At 42.4% G+C, this 24,720-nt stretch overlaps 1 protein-coding gene across 2 annotated transcripts in view; it reads left to right on the top strand.

Moving 5' to 3' along the window:
* Positions 1-24,720, top strand: part of REV3L (REV3 like, DNA directed polymerase zeta catalytic subunit) — a 422,230-nt gene that overhangs the window by 305,777 nt on the left and 91,733 nt on the right. For both annotated transcript variants that reach the window (XM_082249080.1, XM_082249081.1), the window contains 6 exons: positions 8,577-8,763; positions 9,289-9,400; positions 10,507-10,622; positions 10,762-10,880; positions 20,193-20,311; positions 20,686-20,827. In XM_082249080.1, the coding sequence (XP_082105206.1) occupies positions 8,577-8,763; positions 9,289-9,400; positions 10,507-10,622; positions 10,762-10,880; positions 20,193-20,311; positions 20,686-20,827 (795 nt within the window). The remainder of the gene's footprint in view (positions 1-8,576; positions 8,764-9,288; positions 9,401-10,506; positions 10,623-10,761; positions 10,881-20,192; positions 20,312-20,685; positions 20,828-24,720) is intronic.

The following is a 24,720-nucleotide window of genomic DNA, read 5'->3' as shown; positions in this document are numbered from 1 at the left end:
CGATTTCTGGCAGGATCCACAAGTATGGGCTACTATTCCTATTATGGGCTTCTAAAACTATTTTATAGATTTATATATTTGGGAAAAATGTATTTAAAAAAAAACCTTAGCAGTACATTTCTACAATTCATGCACGTTTGCTTTTGTTTTTCTCTTTAAAAACCCATCACGTACAAAAAAAACTACCTGTTCATCAGCCAGAAATGCACTTGCTCTTAATTTACTGTTGTGGACTGACATACAGCACTTTTGGACTGAAATCACAAGAAATTGTCAGTCCTGCCCAGCTGCCTTTGTTAAACTACTGAATCCCTCCACTCTCCTCACCACCACAACAAAGAGCATAATTATTCTATAGTCTCAAGATCAGAACTAGGAAGGCTAAATTTGAGCTGAAACAAGGTTATGTACAAAGGAGGGCCCTGAGTTTCTGGCTAAATCAACAAGTATTTTCAAACTGTTGTGCGTTTTGGTATAAAATTTGACTATTTTTAATTTATTACTAAAAGGCGATGTCTGAACTATCAATAGAATTATGACGCAGTGCCTCCAGCCGATTACGGCAAATACTTTAATATCTAAGAAAAAAACTCAATTAATTTTGTTCAGACACTCATAGTATACCACGCAATTTTCCCAAGTTCTTTTTTTTATATCAGTTAATTTCTTTTTAAAAGCATATACCAATCTTAGTGAAACAGTCTACAGTAGGGAATATATAAGAATATTTATTCGCAAGACATATTTTCACCATAAATGATCATACTTGAGTGACACAAAGAGATAACCTTACATAAAATACCAACTTAAAACGATAAATGCGATGTGATATTTAGCTAAACGATGAAAGTAAAATAAAGCAAGATTATGTATTTCCCAGGTGTAGTATGAACCATAAATTAATATTCTATATAATCAGACCACAATAGTCTGCGAATCACATGGCCGAAAGTCATTCCACTGCAGATGAAGTGAGAATAAGCCATGCAAAATGGAAGACGTAAAATCGCAAATAATGCGCTTAATCTGATATTAAAAATGTTATAAAAACAAAAATCATCTCTTTAGAGAAAAATCTACATATGGTTTATACGGCTGGGATTGTACTTTCGTTACCCTTTAAATACGAAATGTAAAACATTTACGGAAGTACATAAACAATATTGAATAATAATCAAATAACAGCAAGGCATAATTACCATATTTAAAATGGCCGCTTAGCTTAGAATAGTAGTTACCAGGTTCCTTAAGATGGCTGCTTTTCCAAGATGGTGGCCAATTAGGGAGGAGCTTCTTTTGGCGTCCCTCAAAGGTTCAGATACATGGCAGATTGAAATGGAGTCGTCTGTGTAGATGAGTCTGTGCATGGCTGTTAGTAGTGTGTATGTTGTAAGTGTGATGTATATTGGGCAAGATATGATGTGTGTTGTGTTGTGTTGTGTTCCCTTATTACATCTCTGGTTTCTTTTTATTTTGTGTTGAACAAAAGGGCAGTAAAAATTATCATAAGCCAAACCCAGTGGGAGGAACATTATTCCTATTGGTTGGAACATCTTATTCATTAACTGGTGATGTCATAGGGTGACACCTCTTGGTTAACCAGTATATTAAAATTAATTAAAATTTCTCCATTTAAGACTATTATAAAAGAAACATAAAATGTAATCATGCTCTCATCTATGACGTCCATTTAATCCACCAGGTATCTGAATAAAGATTAATCTTGGTAACACTATTCTAATATTTAATATATCTTATGTAATATATATATTGGACTTTACTTTTTAACCCAAGACTTCAATTAGTAGCAGTAAGAATTGTATAGATACATATACAGTTATATATATTGATACACAACAGCTTGTATATGTAACTTTTTCTATACATGGTTTGTTTCCAATTAGAGTATTATCCATTTAAGGGATTACTATGTTAACAACAGTACATTTATGATTTGGACTGGATGATAAAATATGGGTGAAATTTCTGACCATTTGACACTACTATATGATAGAATATAATGTACTTCTCAGTAGGAGGTTGTCATAACATCATAGTTCCAAAACACCTTTTGTATATGATGGGGCAGAGATATCAATTTATGATTTTCTGAAATTCATTTTGAGATTTGCAGTTCTCATCAATCTAAGTGACAATGTTTATGTGACTCCGTGTAGATTTCAACAACTTTATCCCCCTGTTTGTGTTTAGGTAAATAAATGACAGATTCTCGTCTTTGTCCAGACAGTTTTGTTTGTCTTCTCAGGGTGGAAACAATAGTTTACTTGCATTGTGTATGGTTGAACATAGGTGTTATCCTGAAATTGAGTTTCGCCCATTGTGTGAGTCATGGCCTGAACATAAAGTTTTACGACCTCTCTGGTTTTTCGTGTTTCAAGACCAGGGGAAGGATGTCTTATGTAAACCTTTTCCCCCAAAGGCCGATCCACCTGTGATAAGCGATTTATTTATCTGTCTTTCTGAGTATTGTATTTAAAAGTTTGTCAAACACATTTTCCTTTTGGGGCAGATGACACAGCTTCTCATCTCAAAGTTCAGGCAAACAAAACCATGTCAAACAATGGACGCAATGTGTGTTTCAAACTGAAAGAGTTTTGACTCAATATGTAGCAAGGTCAATGGAGGCCTCAAAGTTCACAATTCTTGACCTGTAATAATAAAAATGTATTTCTATTTCGCACTGAAAGTTTAACAAATCCCCCCTCTTGGAAAAATTGTGAAAATTGCCGTAGCCGTTTGAAACATTTTTCCAAGGCAGAACTTTTGAAGAAATAGGGCTTAAATCGGACTTTGACAGCTTTGTAGATAGGTATGGAATAGTTGAATGGGGTGTAGACACCTGCAAGTAGGTGTAGTGACTTCAGTAAACAAGCATGGTGACTCCGAGTGAGGTGTGGATCCAAGGGTTATCATCTGTTGGCCAGTGGAATGTGGATTTCTCCGGGCACTTTTGCCTTTGGCTGTCTTGACGGGTTTGTCTTGGTAGACTGGCCATCAGGGGTATCCCGGGGTCCTTCACACTGTACCCCCCTTTGGGTGTCTCAGATACATCAGACTCTCGGTTTCCTGCTTACTTCCTGGGTCTCTTAGTCCTATAAAGGGAAATGGATTCCATGAGAAAATGATACATACAGTTTTCAGCCATAACTTTTAGTTGGTATTTCAATGTGAGGTTGGTATCCTGAGCTTCCTCAGAGTCCTCCTTTTATTCCATCGTGTGATCAGCCTTTTATCTGACCACCATGGATGGTGAGACTATATATGCAACCTTTCCCAGGGGAGACTGACTTCTGGGGCCCATTAACATGGGGACGTATTCATCACCATGGATACCACTCATTGAACAATTGAACAGTGATATACTATTTTGTTAGAATTTACCTTCTACTTGGGAGGAAAAAAAATATAATATCCCCCCTTTGGGGCATCAATGCAATTCATGGTAGGCAACAAAACTACCTGACATTGAGGATTTTTCTTGGTTACCGTAATACCACCTTTAATCTCTTGACTTCATTACGTCATTAGGGTTTGATCCTCCTTGTATCACCGCCATTGGCGATTTTTCGAAATGTGCCCGCTTTGAGCGACCTGTTTGAGTCAGAGGGATGAAGTGACCACTGAAAAATAGGAGAGTAGTTATTATCTAACAACCAAGATCCCCCTGGCAGGGATTTTCAGGATCCTCAATACTGTGACCTGGGGATAAAATGGTGTTAGAACCTCTGTCTCCTATGCATCCATTCAGTGTGTCCCTCTGATCCCTTGCTATTTGGGCATTTAAGGATTTTGTGGCCTTTGGCTGGCCACAAGATTTGTTCCTAAAGAGGAATTATTTTAGTTCGGGCTACAGTGCCCTGAGTGAACCAAGTGATCATCCGATCCACCTTGGCATCTACTCTGCTGAAAAATCTTTTCAGAAATAGAATTATTGGCTTTTTTTTTTTTTATTTGGCTCCGCTTCCTGCGGTGCCTTTGTCTCTCGGGTACAGACAGATGGGACAGATCCCCCTCAGAACCATTTGCTCGGTTCTGGCAGGGGTCTGGGCCTCAATGTCTCTTCATCTTCCCGAGGGTTTTGAGGAGCCCTAAGATAGGGCAAATCCCTATTTATTTGTGGGGTCCCCCCTTTTGTTGAGGATATTTGGCATAGCGAGGATTTCCATCCTCAAGGGTGAATTGGGCTCTTTGGGGATGCTCCCTGGAGATTCTTTGAACCTTGGGCTCTGTCCCCTTGGAAAGAAATCCTAAAATGGCCTCCCCCCTCCTTATTTGTGGGGTGTCCGGTGTCCTCCTTGAGGTATCCGGTATAAAATCTTGCTCCTTTTTATTTATTTATTTATTATTATTATTTTTTTTTTAGTGTTAAGGTTGAGGAGAAAGGTGTGTTTCTGCCACAATTTTGGTGACAGGCTCACGCCTTTCTTAGGTTCACTGGTCTGTTGGATGGAGTGCAAATTGTCGCTCTCTTTTGCCAACCATTCCAGTGAACATCCCAACTTGTAGTCCCTGGCCAAACTTATTTTTATGTACCTGGCCGATGCCTCAAAGCACAGGGTTTTAAATTCTGGATAGTTGTACTCAGGCTCCTCCATTGAAGGGTGTTAGGCACTTTTGAGTACAGTACAGCAAAAATTCAGTGGGCTTTGGTGCTGTGTACCTTTTAAATTATATATAGCAGCTCTAGCAGCGTTAAGGATTTTTTTTTTTTTATGTGTGGGCCGACTTTTAAATTACATCCTTGAGGCACAACACAGAAAGGCTGTTTTCATAGGCCTCAAAATGATTAGTAATATCTAAGGACCCTGTCTTAATAAAAATCGGGACAGTACTCTTTTTAAAACAAACTTTTTAAATTCTAGAGGTGTATGGTATCTTTTTAGGGGTGCTAGTCTTTTTGCGGTGACCCGATATGACTCATACCTAGTTATGTATGGCTGCCCAATTTCTGCCCTCCTATCTTAGGAATATGGCTGGGGTAGGACGTGGACTCTTTGCCTAACTCTCCCCCCCCTTGTCTGGGTCTTAACCATCAGACTGGGAGTCATATCTGGGTCTAATTAATTACTTCATTTTATTTATAATGCAGGACTGATAAGCAGTACCCTTTTGTATGGCCACCATAACCTTTTTGAACTTTCCTATTTATTTATTTATGAATTCCTGTCCTTACTGGAACTGTTACATTTTTATTTTTATTTATTTATTTATAAATTTTCCACTGCTGGTTACTCGGCAACTTAATTTTCAACTACTGATTACTCTGCAACTTCCACTAATAAAAAAAAAATTTTCCTTGCTCAAAACTTCCTACTTATTGCATTAATCGTTTACATTGTTCTTTCAAATGGTTGCTTATATTACAGCTTTCTGAATAAAACTTCTGCCACAGTTCTACTTTTTCCTACAGTTTCACGCTACATTCTCTTAACCTATGTGTCCCAATAGAGGTCACTTTCACCTGCTCAAGGAGGTTCCTTATCTCACTTCTTATTATTTGGAGTGGAGATTAGAACTTTACTAAATTCCTTTTTGCTGAGCCTTATGGTGCAGTTCCTCACAGAGATACAGTAAGATTGGCCATGATTCTAAAAGTATGTGATCACGCTTCCTGACGTCTTTGGGGTTAGAGAAGCTTTCGGTGAGTTCATACATCAGGTTTTCCCCTACCCACGTCTGGTGCCCATTTTTGGCCTGACTTTTTCTGAGGATTTTGGTATGACTCCAACTAGCCTATACATACACCACCATTTTAGACTCAGAGAGGTGTCTCTACATATTCTAGATCTGTGCCGAATCTACTGGGGCTGTGGGATTAACATCTAGCCAGAGTTGGCAGCGTGAACCTTACCTTATGTAGACATTTTAGGGCATTACTATTAATATTCACAATTAAATAATTAAAAAAAAAATTATTAAAAAAAAAATTCTCTTTTTTTTTTTTTTTTTTTTTTTGCAAAGTTATTAATTATGTCACCATGATCAAAATTATGATTGGCATATGTAAGAAATCAATGATATCTCAGCAGTGCCTCCATTTAATATGTTGTGCGTTTTGGTATAAAATTTGACTATTTTTAATTTATTACTAAAAGGCGATGTCTGAACTATCAATAGAATTATGACGCAGTGCCTCCAGCCGATTACGGCAAATACTTTAATATCTAAGAAAAAAACTCAATTAATTTTGTTCAGACACTCATAGTATACCACGCAATTTTCCCAAGTTCTTTTTTTTATATCAGTTAATTTCTTTTTAAAAGCATATACCAATCTTAGTGAAACAGTCTACAGTAGGGAATATATAAGAATATTTATTCGCAAGACATATTTTCACCATAAATGATCATACTTGAGTGACACAAAGAGATAACCTTACATAAAATACCAACTTAAAACGATAAATGCGATGTGATATTTAGCTAAACGATGAAAGTAAAATAAAGCAAGATTATGTATTTCCCAGGTGTAGTATGAACCATAAATTAATATTCTATATAATCAGACCACAATAGTCTGCGAATCACATGGCCGAAAGTCATTCCACTGCAGATGAAGTGAGAATAAGCCATGCAAAATGGAAGACGTAAAATCGCAAATAATGCGCTTAATCTGATATTAAAAATGTTATAAAAACAAAAATCATCTCTTTAGAGAAAAATCTACATATGGTTTATACGGCTGGGATTGTACTTTCGTTACCCTTTAAATACGAAATGTAAAACATTTACGGAAGTACATAAACAATATTGAATAATAATCAAATAACAGCAAGGCATAATTACCATATTTAAAATGGCCGCTTAGCTTAGAATAGTAGTTACCAGGTTCCTTAAGATGGCTGCTTTTCCAAGATGGTGGCCAATTAGGGAGGAGCTTCTTTTGGCGTCCCTCAAAGGTTCAGATACATGGCAGATTGAAATGGAGTCGTCTGTGTAGATGAGTCTGTGCATGGCTGTTAGTAGTGTGTATGTTGTAAGTGTGATGTATATTGGGCAAGATATGATGTGTGTTGTGTTGTGTTGTGTTCCCTTATTACATCTCTGGTTTCTTTTTATTTTGTGTTGAACAAAAGGGCAGTAAAAATTATCATAAGCCAAACCCAGTGGGAGGAACATTATTCCTATTGGTTGGAACATCTTATTCATTAACTGGTGATGTCATAGGGTGACACCTCTTGGTTAACCAGTATATTAAAATTAATTAAAATTTCTCCATTTAAGACTATTATAAAAGAAACATAAAATGTAATCATGCTCTCATCTATGACGTCCATTTAATCCACCAGGTATCTGAATAAAGATTAATCTTGGTAACACTATTCTAATATTTAATATATCTTATGTAATATATATATTGGACTTTACTTTTTAACCCAAGACTTCAATTAGTAGCAGTAAGAATTGTATAGATACATATACAGTTATATATATTGATACACAACAGCTTGTATATGTAACTTTTTCTATACATGGTTTGTTTCCAATTAGAGTATTATCCATTTAAGGGATTACTATGTTAACAACAGTACATTTATGATTTGGACTGGATGATAAAATATGGGTGAAATTTCTGACCATTTGACACTACTATATGATAGAATATAATGTACTTCTCAGTAGGAGGTTGTCATAACATCATAGTTCCAAAACACCTTTTGTATATGATGGGGCAGAGATATCAATTTATGATTTTCTGAAATTCATTTTGAGATTTGCAGTTCTCATCAATCTAAGTGACAATGTTTATGTGACTCCGTGTAGATTTCAACAACTTTATCCCCCTGTTTGTGTTTAGGTAAATAAATGACAGATTCTCGTCTTTGTCCAGACAGTTTTGTTTGTCTTCTCAGGGTGGAAACAATAGTTTACTTGCATTGTGTATGGTTGAACATAGGTGTTATCCTGAAATTGAGTTTCGCCCATTGTGTGAGTCATGGCCTGAACATAAAGTTTTACGACCTCTCTGGTTTTTCGTGTTTCAAGACCAGGGGAAGGATGTCTTATGTAAACCTTTTCCCCCAAAGGCCGATCCACCTGTGATAAGCGATTTATTTATCTGTCTTTCTGAGTATTGTATTTAAAAGTTTGTCAAACACATTTTCCTTTTGGGGCAGATGACACAGCTTCTCATCTCAAAGTTCAGGCAAACAAAACCATGTCAAACAATGGACGCAATGTGTGTTTCAAACTGAAAGAGTTTTGACTCAATATGTAGCAAGGTCAATGGAGGCCTCAAAGTTCACAATTCTTGACCTGTAATAATAAAAATGTATTTCTATTTCGCACTGAAAGTTTAACAAAACCAATGTAAGAAAACCATTTCAGTGGCATTGTTAATGCTCCAAAAGGGAACATACTTTAGAAAATCTGTAGCAATTTACTGGATAGCATTAGCAGTTTACTGATTGATTTTACTTAACTGGAATAATTCTTTCACAGTAATTCAAAATATGTACTCAATGAAAATAATTCTTGGCACAATATAGTGGCAGAATTTATATTTCACTAATCTGATTATAACCGGCAGCATAATGTTTCTGGTTTATGATGCAGGTTCAGCATCTTACTATTATGTGCATGGAGCTCCATGCAAGAACGCGACGAGACTTGGAACCAGATCCTGAATTTGACCCAATCTGCGCTGTGTTTTACTGTCTATCTTCTGACTCCCCACTGCCCCAAAGTGACAAAACAAGGACTACTGGTGCAATCGTTATCAGTCAAGACTCTGCCAGTGAAGGTGCCGAATTTTGTTTTTTTACACAGGCTGAAATCTTGCTTTAAAGAAGTACACACTTAGGCTCCTTTCACATGGGACGGACTGTATTTTGATCCGCTCCGGCACTTTTTGTTTTTTTACGGACACAGATGACACTTGTGTCATCCGGTCCGTATGTCCGCATATCATCCCATCCGTTTGCAGATGATATACGTACATAATGCATGTCTATGGGGATTGCGGATGTCAGCAGATGACACTGCTGACATCCGATTTTGCGTCCTTTCCGTTTTTTAAACGGAAGAAAAATAGGGTTCTATTCCGTTCCAAAAAACTGAGCAGAACTAAAAGGACGCAAATCGGATGTCAGCAGAATGTTATCCGCTGACATCCCCAATCCCATTGACATGCATTATGTCCGTATATCATCCGCAAACGGATGGGATGATATACGGACATATGGAACGCCCGTGTGAAAGAAGCCTTACTGTGGTAATATCCAAGCCATTTGTTTTATAAATTATTTTTTTTTGTCTCTCTATTCAGGTAGCAGAAGCCAGGCCCCATTGTTTACTAGATCTGGCATCACGGGCTTCCAGATCACATATGCTTCTGATGAAAAGGATCTATTTGAAAAACTTTTAGGCCTGATCAGAAGGTAGGTTCCGTTTTCTTATATGAAGGGAAAAAACTGTACATTGTTTGACAAGGATTACATATCTTTTTTGATATAGATTTGTCCTGAACGTAATTTTTAGTTTTAATATTTTTGTAGTAAAACGCCAAGGCTATCCTTTTGTATGCAGTGCAATTACTGTGTGAGTCCTTGTCACTCATCCCTATGGCAGGTTTTATTTGCAGGAAAATGCACTAAAGATGTTACATGAAGGATTTGTATAGCATACTTCTCACCACCCTAAAACATAGAATGTAGCCCTAGGAAAAACATAAAAAAAAAAAAATACGTAGAAAAGGAAGAAGCATATGTTTGAGCTTTACATATTTGTTTTAAAAAATCTGATCTGCGGGTCCCGGGGACTCGATATCCTCTGGCACCCCCGATTATTATTAAAACACAGAGTACTGAGATATGGCTATGTAAACAAGGCATATTTCCGTTGTGACAGGGGGGAAGAAATCGATCATGTGTCTCTGTAAAGCAGGGACTGGACTAGAATCAATATCTTCCCCTAGTGAAAGCAGCACACACAGTACACAAAAACACTGGTGCTAAGCACACAGTTAACCCTTTGCTTGCCCTAGATGTTTAACCCCTTCTCAGCCAGTGTCATTACTATAGTGACTGCATATTTTTTAGCATTGATCACTGTATTAGTGTCTCTGGTTCCGGCAACATTTATTTGATATGTTTTATAGCAGAAATGAAGTTTCTGTTTTCAAAATTGTTGGGCTTTTTTTGTTTATAGGGCAAAAAATGCAGTGGTGATCAAATACCACCAAAAGAAAGCTCTATTTGCGGGAAAAAAAGACATAAATTTTAGTTGGGTAGTGTCGCGCGACCGCGCAATTGTCCATTAAAGTAACGCAGTGCCGTATCGCAAAAAAGGAGTCTATCTTTTGTGGAGTTTTACATTTGCAAATAATGCAGCAGGATGTTGCAGAATACAAAGTTTTACTGTAGAAAACCTGCTACTTGATTTTTTTTTTTTACTGATGGATGGGTTGGGTTATTTTTTTTTTTTTAGAACTGGAACATTAGTACATTAATATCTGTTTCTGGTGTTATGGTTTTCTCTCCTTTAGGTATGATCCAGATATCCTTCTAGGATATGAAGTTCAAATGCACTCATGGGGTTACCTGCTACAGAGGGCCTCAGCCCTCAATGTGGATCTTTGCCAGCAGATTTCCAGGATACCTGGTATGTCTGCACACTAATGGGGGGGTAATAGCACTTCTCAGATTCAGAATCTATGTCTTTCTTAATGTGTTTATCTAGGCTGCTTCTTTCATGATGTTCTTTAACATTTGTTCAATTCTATTTTTTTTGTTTTGTTTAGAAGACAAAAATGAGAATCGGTTTTCTGCAGACAAGGATGAGTATGGCGCAGACACAATGAGCGAGATCAATGTAGTTGGCCGAATTGTATTGAATGTTTGGAGGATGATGAAAACAGAGGTACATACTTAAAATTGGTTCTGAATATAGTAATGAGTTTATTCATTAAACGTTTGTTGTTCAGTTCGCTCAACATTTGCTCTGATATTCTTTAGGCAACATTCACATTGGCCCAGCAAAAAAATTACATTAGCTCATGTTTGACAGCAAGCCCCTGTACAAAGCATTAGTAAGACTTCAGCTTGAATATGCAGGTCAGTTTTGGGCACCATTTAACAAAAAAGATGTTGCGGACTTGAAAGAGTGCAGAGAAGGGTAGAGAAAGTTTAGAGTAGCTATAAAACCTCACTTGAGCATGGTGGAGGTATATAGATTTGCCCCTCAGGATCCACTGCTAAGGGTTCAAAACCTTTCAAGTCCTCTTCGGGAGGTTCCAAGCGGCTTGGTCTGGCAAGCAGAGAGCGGGATTCTCTAGACCCGCGGACATGGCTCCTTCAGGTGCCCCCTCACCCCATGCCTGGGGTGGGGGGACGTCTTCGCTGGTTTCCGGGCTCATGGACCTTCTTAGTGCAAGACAAATGGGTCAACAAAGTGATAGGGTCCTGCTACAAGATCGAGTTTTGTTGCCCTCCAGAAAGGTTCTTTCCTTCCAATGTGAGCCTGTCCCCGGACAGCTTGCAAGCTCTCTTTGGGGCAGTGCAAGACCTGCTTCTTCAGGGTGTGATTGCCCCGATTCAGGCTTCAGAAAGGTTTCAGGGTTTTTATTAAAGCCTGTTTATGGTTCCAAAGAAAGCGGGCAAGATGCAGCCGATTCTGGATTTCAAGGCCCTGAACTGCTTTGTGCGGGTACAGAAGTTCAGGATGGAGTCCATTCGCACGGTAGTGGCATCCCTCGATCGGGGATTTTCTTGCCTTTATCGACATCAAGGATACTTACTCGCACATTCCAATCTGTGCCCATTACCAGCGCTTCCTCTGCTTTGCTGTAGAAGAGGAGCAATATCAGTTCGTAGCATTATCATTTGGTCTCACTTCTGACCCACGAGTCTTCACAAAAGTGCTGGCCCCGTTTCTGGCGTTGTTACATCAGTGGGGGATCGCAGTACTGGGCTATCTTGACGACCTCCTCTTGAGAGTATAGTCCTCTGCTTCTCTGGTAGAGGATGTGGAGATCACTATACAGATCTGAGGGAGTTTGGCTGGTTTCTGAATTACCAAAAAGTCTGCTCTGGTTCAATCCAGAAAATTGGATTATCTGGGTCTGACCCTGGACTCAGCTCTAGCCAGAGTGTTCCTTCCTCTGGACAAACTCCTGAATTTGCATGTTGCGATCCATCTGCTGTCCAGCAGATAGTCATCCCTCTGGACTTGCATGCGGGTGCTGATGGTATCTACGTTTGAGGCGGTTCCGTTGGCACAGTTTCATATGAGGTTCCTGCAAAGGGAGATCTTGGCCAAATGAGACATGTGTCCGAAGTCTATGGACAATCAGATGCGGCTGAGCTGGGAAACCAAAGGTTCTCTGGTATGGTGGCTTCACTCTCCTGCTCGTCAAAAGGGAAAATCCTTTCTTTCCTTGTATTGGACAGTGGTCACCACAGATGCTAGTCTCTCCGGGTGGGAGGTGTCCTGGGTCGGAGCTCCGCTCAGGGTGTTTGGACCCTGGAAGAGTCCAGACTACTGATAAATGTCCTGGAACTCTTGAGCGATCAGGCTGTGTCTGGATCACTGGACGGATCGCCTTTAGAGGTGTCCAGTGTGGATTCATTCGGGCAACGCCGCGGCTGTGGCTTATGTCAATCACCAGGGTGGAACAAGAAGTGTGTTGAAAGCTCTGGAGGTAGCCGGCATTCTACAGTTAGCAGAACACTTCGTTCTGGCCCCCTCCACTGTACACGTTCCAGGGGTGAAAAACTGGCAGGTGGATAATCTCAGCAGGTAGGAGTTGGACCAAGGGGAGTGGTCCATTCACCTGGACGTGTTTCATCAGATATGTCTCCGGTGGGGCACCTCCGAGGTAGATCTGTTGGCATTTCGGCTCTGCCGAAAGGTTCAAAGATTTGTGGCACAGGATCCTCTGGTGGATGCCACGGATTCGCTTGTAGCCCCGTGGGGCCAGTATTGTCTGATCTACGCTTTCCCTCCTCTCAAGCTTATGCCGAGACTCTTGTGCAGAATCGAGGCAGAAAGGATTCCGGTCATTCTAGTGGCCCCAGACTGGCCTTGCCAGTCTTGGTACGCCGACCTCGTGCGACTGGTCGCCAACGTCCTTTGGAGACTGCCTCTCAGGGAGGATCTGTTGTCCCAAGGGATTCCAATCCTCCATTCTGCTCTACAGTCGCTGGCTTCGACAACTTGGCTGTTGAAAGCCAGGTGCTGAAGGATAGAGGTTTGCCTGGGTCAGTGATTCCGACACTGCTGAAAGCTAGGAAGTCTACCTCTAAGAAGATCTACCATAGTACTTGGAAAGCGTACATTTCGTGGTGAGAGTCGCTTGGTGTTCACCCTCGCTCTTTCTTGGTGGCTCGGGTCTTGACCTTCCTTCAATGGGGGGTTGAGCAGGAGTTGTCCTTGAGTACCATCAAGGCCCAGCTGTCAGCCTGGGTGAGCTTTTTTTAACAACCCCTGGCCACGCAATCTCTGGTGCCTACCTTTTTAGTCTCCTCTACCGTCTTGGAATCTGAACTTGGTGCTTTCAGTCCTCCAGAAGCCTCCCTTTGAAAACATTTTGGGATTTTCCCCTGCTTACGCTGTCCCAGAAGGTGGCCTTTTTAGTAAGGATCGCCTGCTTGCAGGGTGTGGGAATTGGCAGTGTTATCTTTTCGCACCCCTTACTTGGTGGTCCACAAAGATAAGGTGGTTCTTCGCCCCTGTCCGTTGTTCCTTCTTAAAGTAGTCTCTGATTTCCATTTGAATGAACACATTGAGTTGCCTTCCCTGTGTCCCAGGCAAAAACATCCTAAGGAAATTGCGTTGCATGCCCTGGATGTGGTTTGGGCGATTCGGGTGTACATGGCGGCTACGGAGTCTTTTTTCAGACGTCAGACTTACTATTTGTGCTCACGGATGGGCCACGAAAAGGACTGTTAATTTCTTCTGCAACCATTTTGAGATGGATCAGACAGATGGTGGCCTATTCGATCAAGGGGTCAGGTTCATTATTTCCCCGTAAAGGTGCAATCTATTCAGGTGCTTAGTGCTTCTTGGGCCTTCCGTCGTCAGGCATCAGCGACACAGGTTTGCAAGGCACCCACTTGGTCGTCGGTGCACACTCTCACAAAATTCTATAAAGTGGATGTGTTAGCATCTGCAGATGCTTCCTTTTGCCGCAAGGTTTTGCAGGCTGCAGTTTAGGGGGGTCTGTTCCCTCTTTGGGGGAAGTATTGTTCAGGTGGGCTCCAGTTGTTTTTTTGTTGCGCTCCTGTTACCTGGTTGGCTAAGGTTTAGCCTTGGGAATTTTTTTTTTTTTTTTGCTGTTCCAACTCCTCGTGTTTGACACTGCTTTGGGACATCCCGATGATCACGAATCCTAAGGAGCTGTGCCCGTCAATGAACAAAAGAGAAAAATGGGACTTTCTCTATCGCTCATTGACAGACGTAGTCCTCGGTGATACAGCACCTTCGGGTTATGTTGCCTCCACAGGAGCAGGACTAGACAGGAAATTAAAATGCTCTGGCCACACCCTAGGGGCAGTCCCAGAGGGTATATCCTCTCTCTCTCTGCCTCAGCAAATCAGTTATTTTCTGTCTAGTTAGGAGTAAGGACCTAGATACCTTGCTGGGATCTTCGGTCCTCGCAAGATTTTTTTCTTAAAAAGATTTTTTAGACAGCTTTTTTCTCCAGTGTTCCTGTGAGATCTTCAAGCAAGAAAGCTGAACTGGGCGACGGGCTGGATGTTGAGATCCGGTGGTCACCCCAGTTCAGCCTACGAGCGCGTGCAGGCCATAGCTCCGCGCTGGGTCGGCCGCGACAAAGTCCCATTAAGGGACTGACCCCGCGAGTTAAACGTCTCGCTGAAACGCCAAAGACCATGAGTCACGGCGTCCGTATTGGTCGACAGCCCTCCCGCCCCGGTGGAGAGGGGTACTGTCAGGAGTTGGTGCCCGCCTGGTTCCGGTATGGTGAGTAGTATGTTCCTCCTTTTCCCCCTGACGGGTCTTGTGGTGAACGCGGGCCCCTCTCTGTATGGTAAGATAGAGTCCCCCTCTATCCTATAACATGGCACAGATCCCCCTACTTTGAGTGTGATTTTATGTGCAAAAAGCCAGGAGGCTTGGTTTGGGAGCTAACAATCTAATTGTATACATGTTTAAAAGATTGTAATCAGTGGCAGTCTGGGAATCTTACTGTGATAAGAATAAGGTACCTACCAGTCAGAAGCCACGGACATGTAGACTGCCTTCCTAGTCAAATCTCCAGCTATAGCAGGCCTTCCGAACGGCCATGAGGTCCGCCAGGGCCGGTACTGCCAACCACGCCAAAAATCCCCATGCAGAGATAGTGTTGTGTGCCCTGCAGCACACCGCTATTCGGTACAGGCCGCCGCCATTTTTTTTGCTGGATTGCACGAGCCGCCATTTTGGCGTAGCCTCGTGTCTCCAGCATGGGGGCGGCCATGTTTGAGGTGATCCAAACACCTCGTGGAGCTAGGGGAGGCGCCGGAAGGCGTGCAGAGGGGCGGAGCCGCCTCCTTTCTTCCTGGGCAGCCAGCCAAAAGACTTCCTGTTTGTCAAGACAGCGCTGTAACCTGTTGCAGTTAAACTCTGAGCATCAAGTGGTGAGCCTGGGGGTCTATCTCTCTCTCTCTCTCTCTCTCTCTCGATCGATAGGGATCCCTAGCAGGTAACACTAAGGGGCTTTTGTGGCGCTGGGGGTCTGTGAAAAAAAAAAAAAAAAGTTTTTTATTTTTGAATTATATTATCCGGGAAGTTACTGGAATAATCATGGACCCTGCCACACAAATTCCCCCACCTGTTTCCCTCGAGGGGGCCACGGGACCCGCCGGTGCACAGAGTGTAGAGGCATTTACAGCAATTTTGGAGTCTATGGTGGCTCGGGTGGAGGCGGCCTGTCAGGGACGAGGGTCAAGGAAGCGACCCCCGCCTACCCCTATATTATCTGACACCTCTGACTCAGATTCAGAGATGGTCACTGCAGTTGCAGGTCCCTCTGCAAGGGCTGTTACCTCAGGTAAAGCTCCCTCAGACAGTGAGGAGGACGTTTCTTCTCCCGCTATAATTCAGGAAGAAGCATTGGTGGACGCACTAGTTGTGGCAGTGCAGGAAACCTTAAAACTTGAGGTTTTACCGGCAGAAGCAACTGATACAGAGATTCCTTTTGGTACTAACAAGCCCATCAAAACGGTGAAGGTTTTTCCTGTACCCAAGTGTTTTGGTAATAAGATTAAAGGAGAATGGGAGCATTCTAAACGTACCTTTACTATTTCCAAGCGTATTGCTAGACGCTATCCGTTTGAGGAATCCATCATTAAGAAATGGACGGTACCACCAGTGGTGGATCCACCTATTTCCAGGCTGAATAAAGCCACGGTTATCCCAGTGGAGGACACTTCGTCCTTTAAGGATCCGGTGGATCGAAAGATGGAAGCAGAGTCCCGCACCATCTTCTCTCTGATAGGGTCAGCATTTAGACCAGTAATTGTTATTGGTCTAGTTTCCCAGACACTTACGGAATGGGCGAGATTGGTACGCCAAGACCTTAGGGGAAAAGATATTCCCCAGGAAACATCTGATTTGATGGAACAGATTATACAGGGGCTACAGTTTATCTGTGACGCAGCCTTGGACACTACTCCCCTATTAGGGCATGCATCTATGTCAGCGGTAATCCTCAGACGTGTGCTGTGGTTAAAATGCTGGTCAGCTGACCTAGGTTCCAAAAAGACCTTGACGAATCTCCCCTTTCAGGGGAATCGTCTATTTGGGGCCACCCTAGATGAAATCATTAAGGATGCCACTGGGGGCAAGAGCACTTTTTTGCCACAGGCTGCTAAAGCTAAGGGACCTCGCAACAAGCGAGGACCTTTCTTTACCGCCCATAAAGGGTTCGCACGCCCGGCTGGAACAAGCGGGAAAGGCAAGACTCCTCCAGGAGGGTTCAAGAAAGGCTGGTCGGACAAACAGAGGACCAACTCAGCCAAACCCGAAGCAAAGGAGTACACAGCCTGAAGGTGCGCCCCCACCCGGTTTGAGGGTGGGGGGGACGTTTTCACCGGTATTCAGGACATTAGATCGAGCATCAACTACTACTACCGGTGCGATTCTTCCCTTCCAACATTTAAGTACTACAGGGAGCGGTAGTCACCGTTCCCTGAATAGATCTTTTCCTTTACCTTTTCCTAAGATTAGTCTCAATTCCCCACAGGAATCGGATCTGGTTGACCAGACAGGCCAAGAAGCCTCTAGCCGGGTAACTTCGGTCCCTGAGGTTCAACCAGAAAAGATCACCCTTCCTGATAGCAATCAGGTATCTGATAAATGTGTGGGAACAGAAAACGACCAGACTTTCTCGGATGGTCGGGGCCAGATAGCTCTAGGGACGCCTGGTTCAGATCCAGTCAGCACCAGTGGTCCTAGAAATTCTAGGCTGGCCTCGTCAAGCCGGCCTGGCCGACTTGGACAGGCTAGTCGCAGACGTTCCGTGGGAACTTCGTCTCAGGGAGTGTCTGTGGTCTCAAGGACCAATTTACCATCGTGCTTTACAGTCGCTGGTTTTAATGGCCTGGCCATTGAGACCCAAGTACTGAAGGACAGAGGTTTGTCAGCTTCAGTCATTCCTACCCTTATTAAAGCAAGGAAAGCGACTTCCAGCAAGGTCTATTATCACACATGGAAGACTTATATTGCGTGGTGCGAATCTTTAGGATTTCCTCTACGTACCTATTCGGTGACTCGAATATTGGCTTTTTTGCAACAAGGGGTTGAGCAGAAGCTAGCCTTGAGCACCATCAAGGGTCAAGTTCAGCATTAGTAATCTTCTTTCAGAAACCTTTAGCTACCAAGTCCTTGGTGCGGAATTTCATCCAGGGGGTGCGGCACCTGGCTCCACCAGTCCGCGCGCCCTTACCGCCCTGGGATCTTAATTTAGTTTTGTCAGTTCTACAGAAACCTCCCTTTGAAAACATCAGGGAGATTCCCTTGTTTACTTTATCCCAGAAGGTGGCCTTCTTGGTGGCTATCACTTCTGCTCGCAGGGTGTCAGAACTGGCTGCATTATCATGCCAGTCCCCATACCTAGTGATTCATAGGGATAAGGTAGTACTTCATCCTAAGCCATCCTTTCTTCCTAAGGTAGTTTCAGATTTTCATCTGAATGAAGATATTGTACTACCTTCCTTGTGTCCTCAGCCCAAGCATCATCGGGAACATGCGTTGCATTCCTTGGATGTGGTTCGGGCAATCGGAGTATACCTGAAAGCTACGGAATCATTCCGTAAGACGGATTCACTTTTTGTGATCACGGATGGCCCCAGAAAGGGTTTGCCTGCATCTGCCGCGACCATTGCCAAATGGATTAGACAGACGGTGGTACAGGCTTATTCTATTAAGGGTCAGAGTCCTCCGTTCCCTGTTAGGGCGCACTCCACTCGAGCGCTCAGTACTTCCTGGGCCTTTCGCCATCAGGCGTCAGTGGTCCAGGTATGTAAGGCGGCCACCTGGTCGTCGGTACATACCTTTACAAAATTCTATAAAATTGATGTGACGGCATCGGCGGATGCCTCATTTGGCCGCAAGGTTTTGCAGGCCGCAATTTGAGGAGACCGGTGGTCTACCTCGAGAGTTTTTTTCTGTTTGAAAAATTTCTTTTTTGTTGAGTCTCATCATTAAGGATGAGCATTGTAAACTTCTAGTTGGCACCGGTTGAGCCTTCTAGATTGGGATTTGATTTCCATTTTCCCACCCCTCATTTGTGATACTGCTCTGGGACGTCCCGAAGGTGCTGTATCACCGAGGACTACGTCTGTCAATGAGCGATAGAGAAAAATGGATTTTTGTAAAATCTTACCGTAAAATCCTTTTCTCTTAGCTCATTGACAGACGTAGTCCCCGCCCCTCTGTTTTGGAGTTGGGTTGGGTTAAAATCTCTAAAGACTGCTTTTTGACATAACTGATTTGCTGAGGCAGAGAGAGAGAGGATATACCCTCTGGGACTGCCCCTAGGGTGTGGCCAGAGCATTTTAATTTCCTGTCTAGTCCTGCTCCTGTGGAGGCAACATAACCCGAAGGTGCTGTATCACCGAGGACTACGTCTGTCAATGAGCTAAGAGAAAAGGATTTTACGGTAAGATTTTACAAAAATCCATTTTTTGACTTACCCTAAAATCCATTTCTCTGTGTTCATTGACAGACACAGCACCCGCCCCTCTATGGAGTTGTAATACTTCTGACATGCTTGTAACAAAACTGAGTACCTCCTGGGACTGCCCCATAGGCTTAGTCAAGTTATTTTTCTGCCTAGTGTCCTACTCCTGTAGGGGGCAGTATCAAGAATCGTACAGTGAATGAACACAGAGAAATGGATTTTACGGAAAGTCAAAAATCCCGTTATCCAGATTTCTAGGTCCCAATAATCTCTGCGCGTTTCAGGAACAGGTGCATTGACGTACATTTCTGTCTGTGTTCCCGAAATCTGTGTTGTGCCTCTTTTGCCATTAACTATTAATGGTACCCCAAATGCTGCTAGCAAAAGAGCGTTTTGTTGCACTGCAAACACTTTAAAAGGTTCTTGAGCTTCTTTTGATGCATTTGTCACACATAGGGCAGCTCATTCAAATGAATAGACTGCACTATTTTGTTGCTTGAAAAGCGCTGCAAAAAAAAGGTTGAAAAACAACATGCAACTCAGTGGGGTCAATGGAACCTAAGAGTAGGTTACTTAGTTACAATTTTGCGTTCATTATGCAAAAAGTCACAATTTGACATTTACAAATATTTGTAAGGCAAATCAATGACACAGGGATTATGCCTACACTAATACCTAGTTCAAACAACAAAAACATATGAAAGTGTATACTGCCTGTAATGGAGTCCACTATATGAGGGCAGATGGACCAGAAATCAGAACACTGACAGATTGGTAGTATGTTACTTCATTTTCATGGAGTCAGATGTGGGAAGCAAGTATTTCTCCCTGTTACTGTACTGAGGTTCCTATAACCTCAGTAACATGAAATAAAGGAAATGTCCCTACCTAATATATAGAACACTTTTTTTCCAAAAAGAAAATGACTAAACCTTACATTGCTCATAATGTATAACTAATGGTGGTGTTGATTTAGATTTATTAAGGTGACTATTCCTTTTTTTTTTCCTTTTTAAAATAAAAAAATTCTGTCATTTTTTAATTTCCAGGCAGCTCTAACTAATTACACGTTTGAAAATGTGGCCTTCCATATCCTTCACCAGAGGTTTCCTCTCTTTACCTTTCGAACATTATCAGATTGGTTTGATCATAAATCCGATGTTTACAGGTAATGTTTGCATAAAACTGATAAAATCCACTTTTCATTGTTTTCTAAAATCTTTTTTTTATTTATTTTATTTTTTTTTAGAATTCAAACAATTGAGAGTAACAATACAAACTTTTTACTTCTAGTAATGTAGACATTGTTGTGATACACATGCTTAGAGCTCAGGACAATTGGCTTTGTGTAGGCAAGCAGTGGGACTGGTTTCTTGACTCCAACATTGTAAACAGTCCCTTACTTTCACTACTCTGATCCTTTGCCTTGAAATATAGTAGCAATAACTGTAGACATTTGCTAAAAACTGAAAATGTCCCGCTGAACTAATGTGTACAATCCTTATGTATATTTTTCTTATACAAATCCTGATGTGTATGCAGATGGCGGATGACAGAGCATTACATGAGCAGGGTGCATGGGACTCTCCAGTTATTGGAACATTTGGACTTAATTGGAAGAACCAGTGAATTGGCAAGACTCTTTGGCATTCAGTTTTTACATGTTTTAACCAGAGGATCACAGGTAAAATTAGCATTTTTATTTAATCTTTAAATATGAATGTCTTCTATTTTTTGCACCAACAAGGATCATGGCAAGATAATTTGATAGGAGCATTGGGAGAAAATATCTTGCATGGATATATCCTGTGAGCATAGGTGGACTTTTCAGGCACAACATGAGACATCCACAATTTGGTTATGTAAAATAATTAGGTTTTTTTTTTAACAACACTTTAAAACATATACAAAAGCATGAAAAGGGTTAGGCTATGGAAGACCTAACCTATTAGGGGAGACAAGAATCACCCCTATAATATGTGTACCCCACAAATAGAAACTGGACAAGAGTAATAGTCATATCACCAAATACTGATGCCTATCATCCAGGCGGCTGTTGTGCAGGCTTATGTTGTGCCTGAAAAGTCCACTTATGCTCACAGGATATACCCATGTGAGATATTTTCTCTCCAGACTTATTAGGATGTCGGCACGCTCTAGAAAGCTGATTTTTTTTTTGATAGGAGCGTTCTTTTTTTCCTCTTTTCCTTTTTACTGTAGTGCTGCTGGACTGTGTGCTTTCAGTAATGCTTACTTGGTGTAAAAGCAGCAGAACACTTAAAGGTCAAAGTGCTATGCTTGTAAAAGGAGGTTTCCTATATACCGTATATACTCGAGTATAAGCCGAGTTTTTCAGCACATTTTTTTGTGCTGAAAACGTCCCCCTCGGCTTATACTCGAGTCAAGAAAAAAAAAAAAAGTTCCCGGCCGCTCCGACGTGCTTGAGTTTTAAAAATGGCGCCGCCCGGCGCATACATGTCATTGCGCACGCGCTGCCGCCGCTCGTGTAATTTCGGCTACTCCCGGCGCCGCTCGGGAGAGGCCGGGAATAGCCGAAAGTATACGAGCGGCGGCGCGTGCGCAATGACATGTCGGGGCCGGGCGGCGCCATTTTTAAAACAAAGGCGCCTCTGGAACAGGTAAGGGAAACTGCTGCACTACCTGCCATTCTGCAGGGCTGCGGGTATACTACAAGGGATGCAGTGCTGCGGGCATGGTCCACCTGTACCATGCCCACAGCACTGCATCTCCTGTAGTATGCCCACAACCCCGGATCCTCTTGTACCATGCCAGTCACCCTGCATTATCCTGCACCATGCCAGTCACCCTGCATTCTCCTGCACCATGCCAGTACCCTGCATTCTACTGTACCATGCCAGTACCCTGCATTCTACTGTACCATGCCAGTACCCTGCATTCTCCTGCACCATGCCAGTACCCTGCATTCTCCTGTACCATGTCAGCCACCCTGCATTCACCTGCACCATGCCAGCCACCCTGCATTCTCCTGCACCATGCCAGTCACCCTGCTTTCTCCTGTACCATGCCAGTCACCCTGCATTCTCTTGTACCATGCCATTCACCCTGCATTCTCCTGTACCATGCCAGTACCCTGCATTCTCCTGTACCATGCCCGCCGCCCTGCATTCTCCTGCACCATGCCCGCCGCCCTGCATTCTCACCCTAGGCTTATACTCGAGTCAATCATTTTTCCCATCTTTTTGTGGTAAAAGTAGGGGCCTCGGCTTATACTCGGGTCGGCTTATACTCGAGTATATACGGTAATGCATTGGGTCTCCTTTCTCCTAAGGTGGTTAAAAAAAAAGGACAAATAGTGATTATAAGAATGATGTTACTATCAAGTATAGGAAAGTATTTTGAATCAGATGTGTTAAAAAAAGTGCATTGTTTTTTGGAAGTTATGTTATGTTACAAAAGAAAAAAAAGTTCATAGAAGAGGTGAGAAAATATATAGCTTGTTACATTATATGATGTAAAATGGGCAAATAAAATACTTAACCAATGTGTTGTAAACCATTTAATTTTGAAATAATAATTTTAATTGTACATAGGAGGCAATTTAGAAAGGATTTAATAACTGGTCCAATTACTTTTAATACCTATGCACAGAAATTTATTCAGTTTAAAAATCCAATGTGCCTCCCTTGAATAATTTCCTTGCATCTGTACATCTTTCTCTTTAAAACGGAGTTCCAGTCATTTTTTTTGTTTTTTAAAAGTCAGCAGCTACAAAAAGTGTAGCTGCTGACTTTTAATAAACAGCCGCTCACCTGTCCGATGATCCAGCATTGTACTCACCCCAGCCATGTTCTTCCCGTGTCCTCCCTCAACGGCGCCGGCATCTCTTCTATGGCCACCCAGCTGTGACAGCTTGCAGCTTCACTGCCGGGTGCCTACTGCACATGCACGAGTGGGGCTGCACTCTGTAACTGGTCCCAAAGACTTCTAGGACCTGCATTTGTCCCAGAACACTTCGGGACGGCAAACTTCTGCTGCAGATCACCAAAGGCGACCAGAACGGAAGTGGGAGCAGGTACCTGTCAAAATCGGGTACCTGCCCCACCCCCCCCCCCCTCCCCAAAAGCTCAGTTTCACAAACAGGAGCCAGGGAGGAGGCCTTAAAGCAGAAGTTCCACTTTTGGGTGGAACTCCGCTTTAAAGTTATTTCAATTTGCATATTTTAACATGTCATACTTACCTGCTCTGTACAATGGTTTTGAACAGAGCAGCCCAGCCGTCCTCTTCTGGGGTCCCCTGCTGGCAGTCCTGGCACTCCACCCCCCAACCAAGTGCTGCCCATCATACCAATCCACACTGAGCATGGCTCGCCTGCAGCTCCCTCTACACTGGTTGTAATTGACAGAAGCAGGAGCCATTGGCTCTTACTGGTGTGTTTAAGCCAATGACGAGACAATGGAAAAATTCCCCTAGTTGTGGGACTTTATAGGCACTCAAACATTAGTGTGAATAACACTGTAAACATATTTATAAAATTTAATTAATTTTTATTAAGAGAGATACAAAATGACATATAAAAACATGGCAAGCTAAGTAAAATACATCACATCAGATGGGCATTGCTCATTTGTCGTGAACCCAGCAGGCTGTTCAGCCATATCATTTTGCTGCCTTGAAGTTCTCACAAGGATCGCCGAATGTGGGTTTCAGCTGTCCTCCTTTAGCACACTTTAAGGCTGACTAGTATACAACAACAAGCCTTTACCCTCCATGAATATGTGGAATTGAGGAAATATTTCTCGGCACATCTCTGACACAGCATCCTTGGTGATTCGGTCGAGCAGTTTGATTACTTGGTTTTAACATCATGGTGGCAGGCCTATAGTTTCAATCATCACAGCAGAATATACCACTATCCAGGGTTTCCCCTGAAGGAATATCTGTCGCCACTCCGAAACTAGTTGGGCCAATACCCCGGGACCTTGTGGTTAACAAATATCTGTTGATGTGATGTATTTTACTTAGCTTGCCATGTTTTTATATGTCATTTTGTATTTCTGTTAATAAAAATTAATTACATTTTATCAATATGTTTACAGTGTTATTCACACTAATGTTTGAGTGCCTATAAAGTCCCACAACTAGGGGAATTTTTCCATTGTCTAGATATATTTGGGATGTGGCACCGTGGGAAGCATTCAACACAAGCACATTTTCTTTTAAGCCAATGACGAGGGAGAGATTGGGGGGAAAAAGGGAGACTGGGGGAAAAGCTGCATAGAGAAGGGTTTTTACTTTAATGTGGAGAATGCATTAAAATAATTGTAAAGTCTTCAGCCAAAGGTGTACTCATGCTGCAGCAGGAATTAAGCCCCCTGTTGCTTTTGGTGGGTGTTACCGCCTGCCAGTCGCGACCCATTCAAGTAAATGGGGCCACTCTGCAAGTGCCCTCCAACTGCATGCTTCTGTGGGGTCCAAGGAGTTAATGCAGGTGACGAGAAAGCAACACAACACTGCCTACTTTAACCACTTGCCGACTGCCTACAGTATATTTACTGCCGCAGTCAGCCCCTCCTGGGCAAAGCGACGTAGTACTAC

The sequence above is a fragment of the Pelophylax lessonae genome, assembly GCF_965119305.1.
Source record: "Pelophylax lessonae genome assembly, chromosome: 3".
NCBI classification, from domain to species: Eukaryota; Metazoa; Chordata; class Amphibia; order Anura; family Ranidae; genus Pelophylax; species Pelophylax lessonae.
This window is presented reverse-complemented; position numbering and strand designations above follow the sequence as displayed.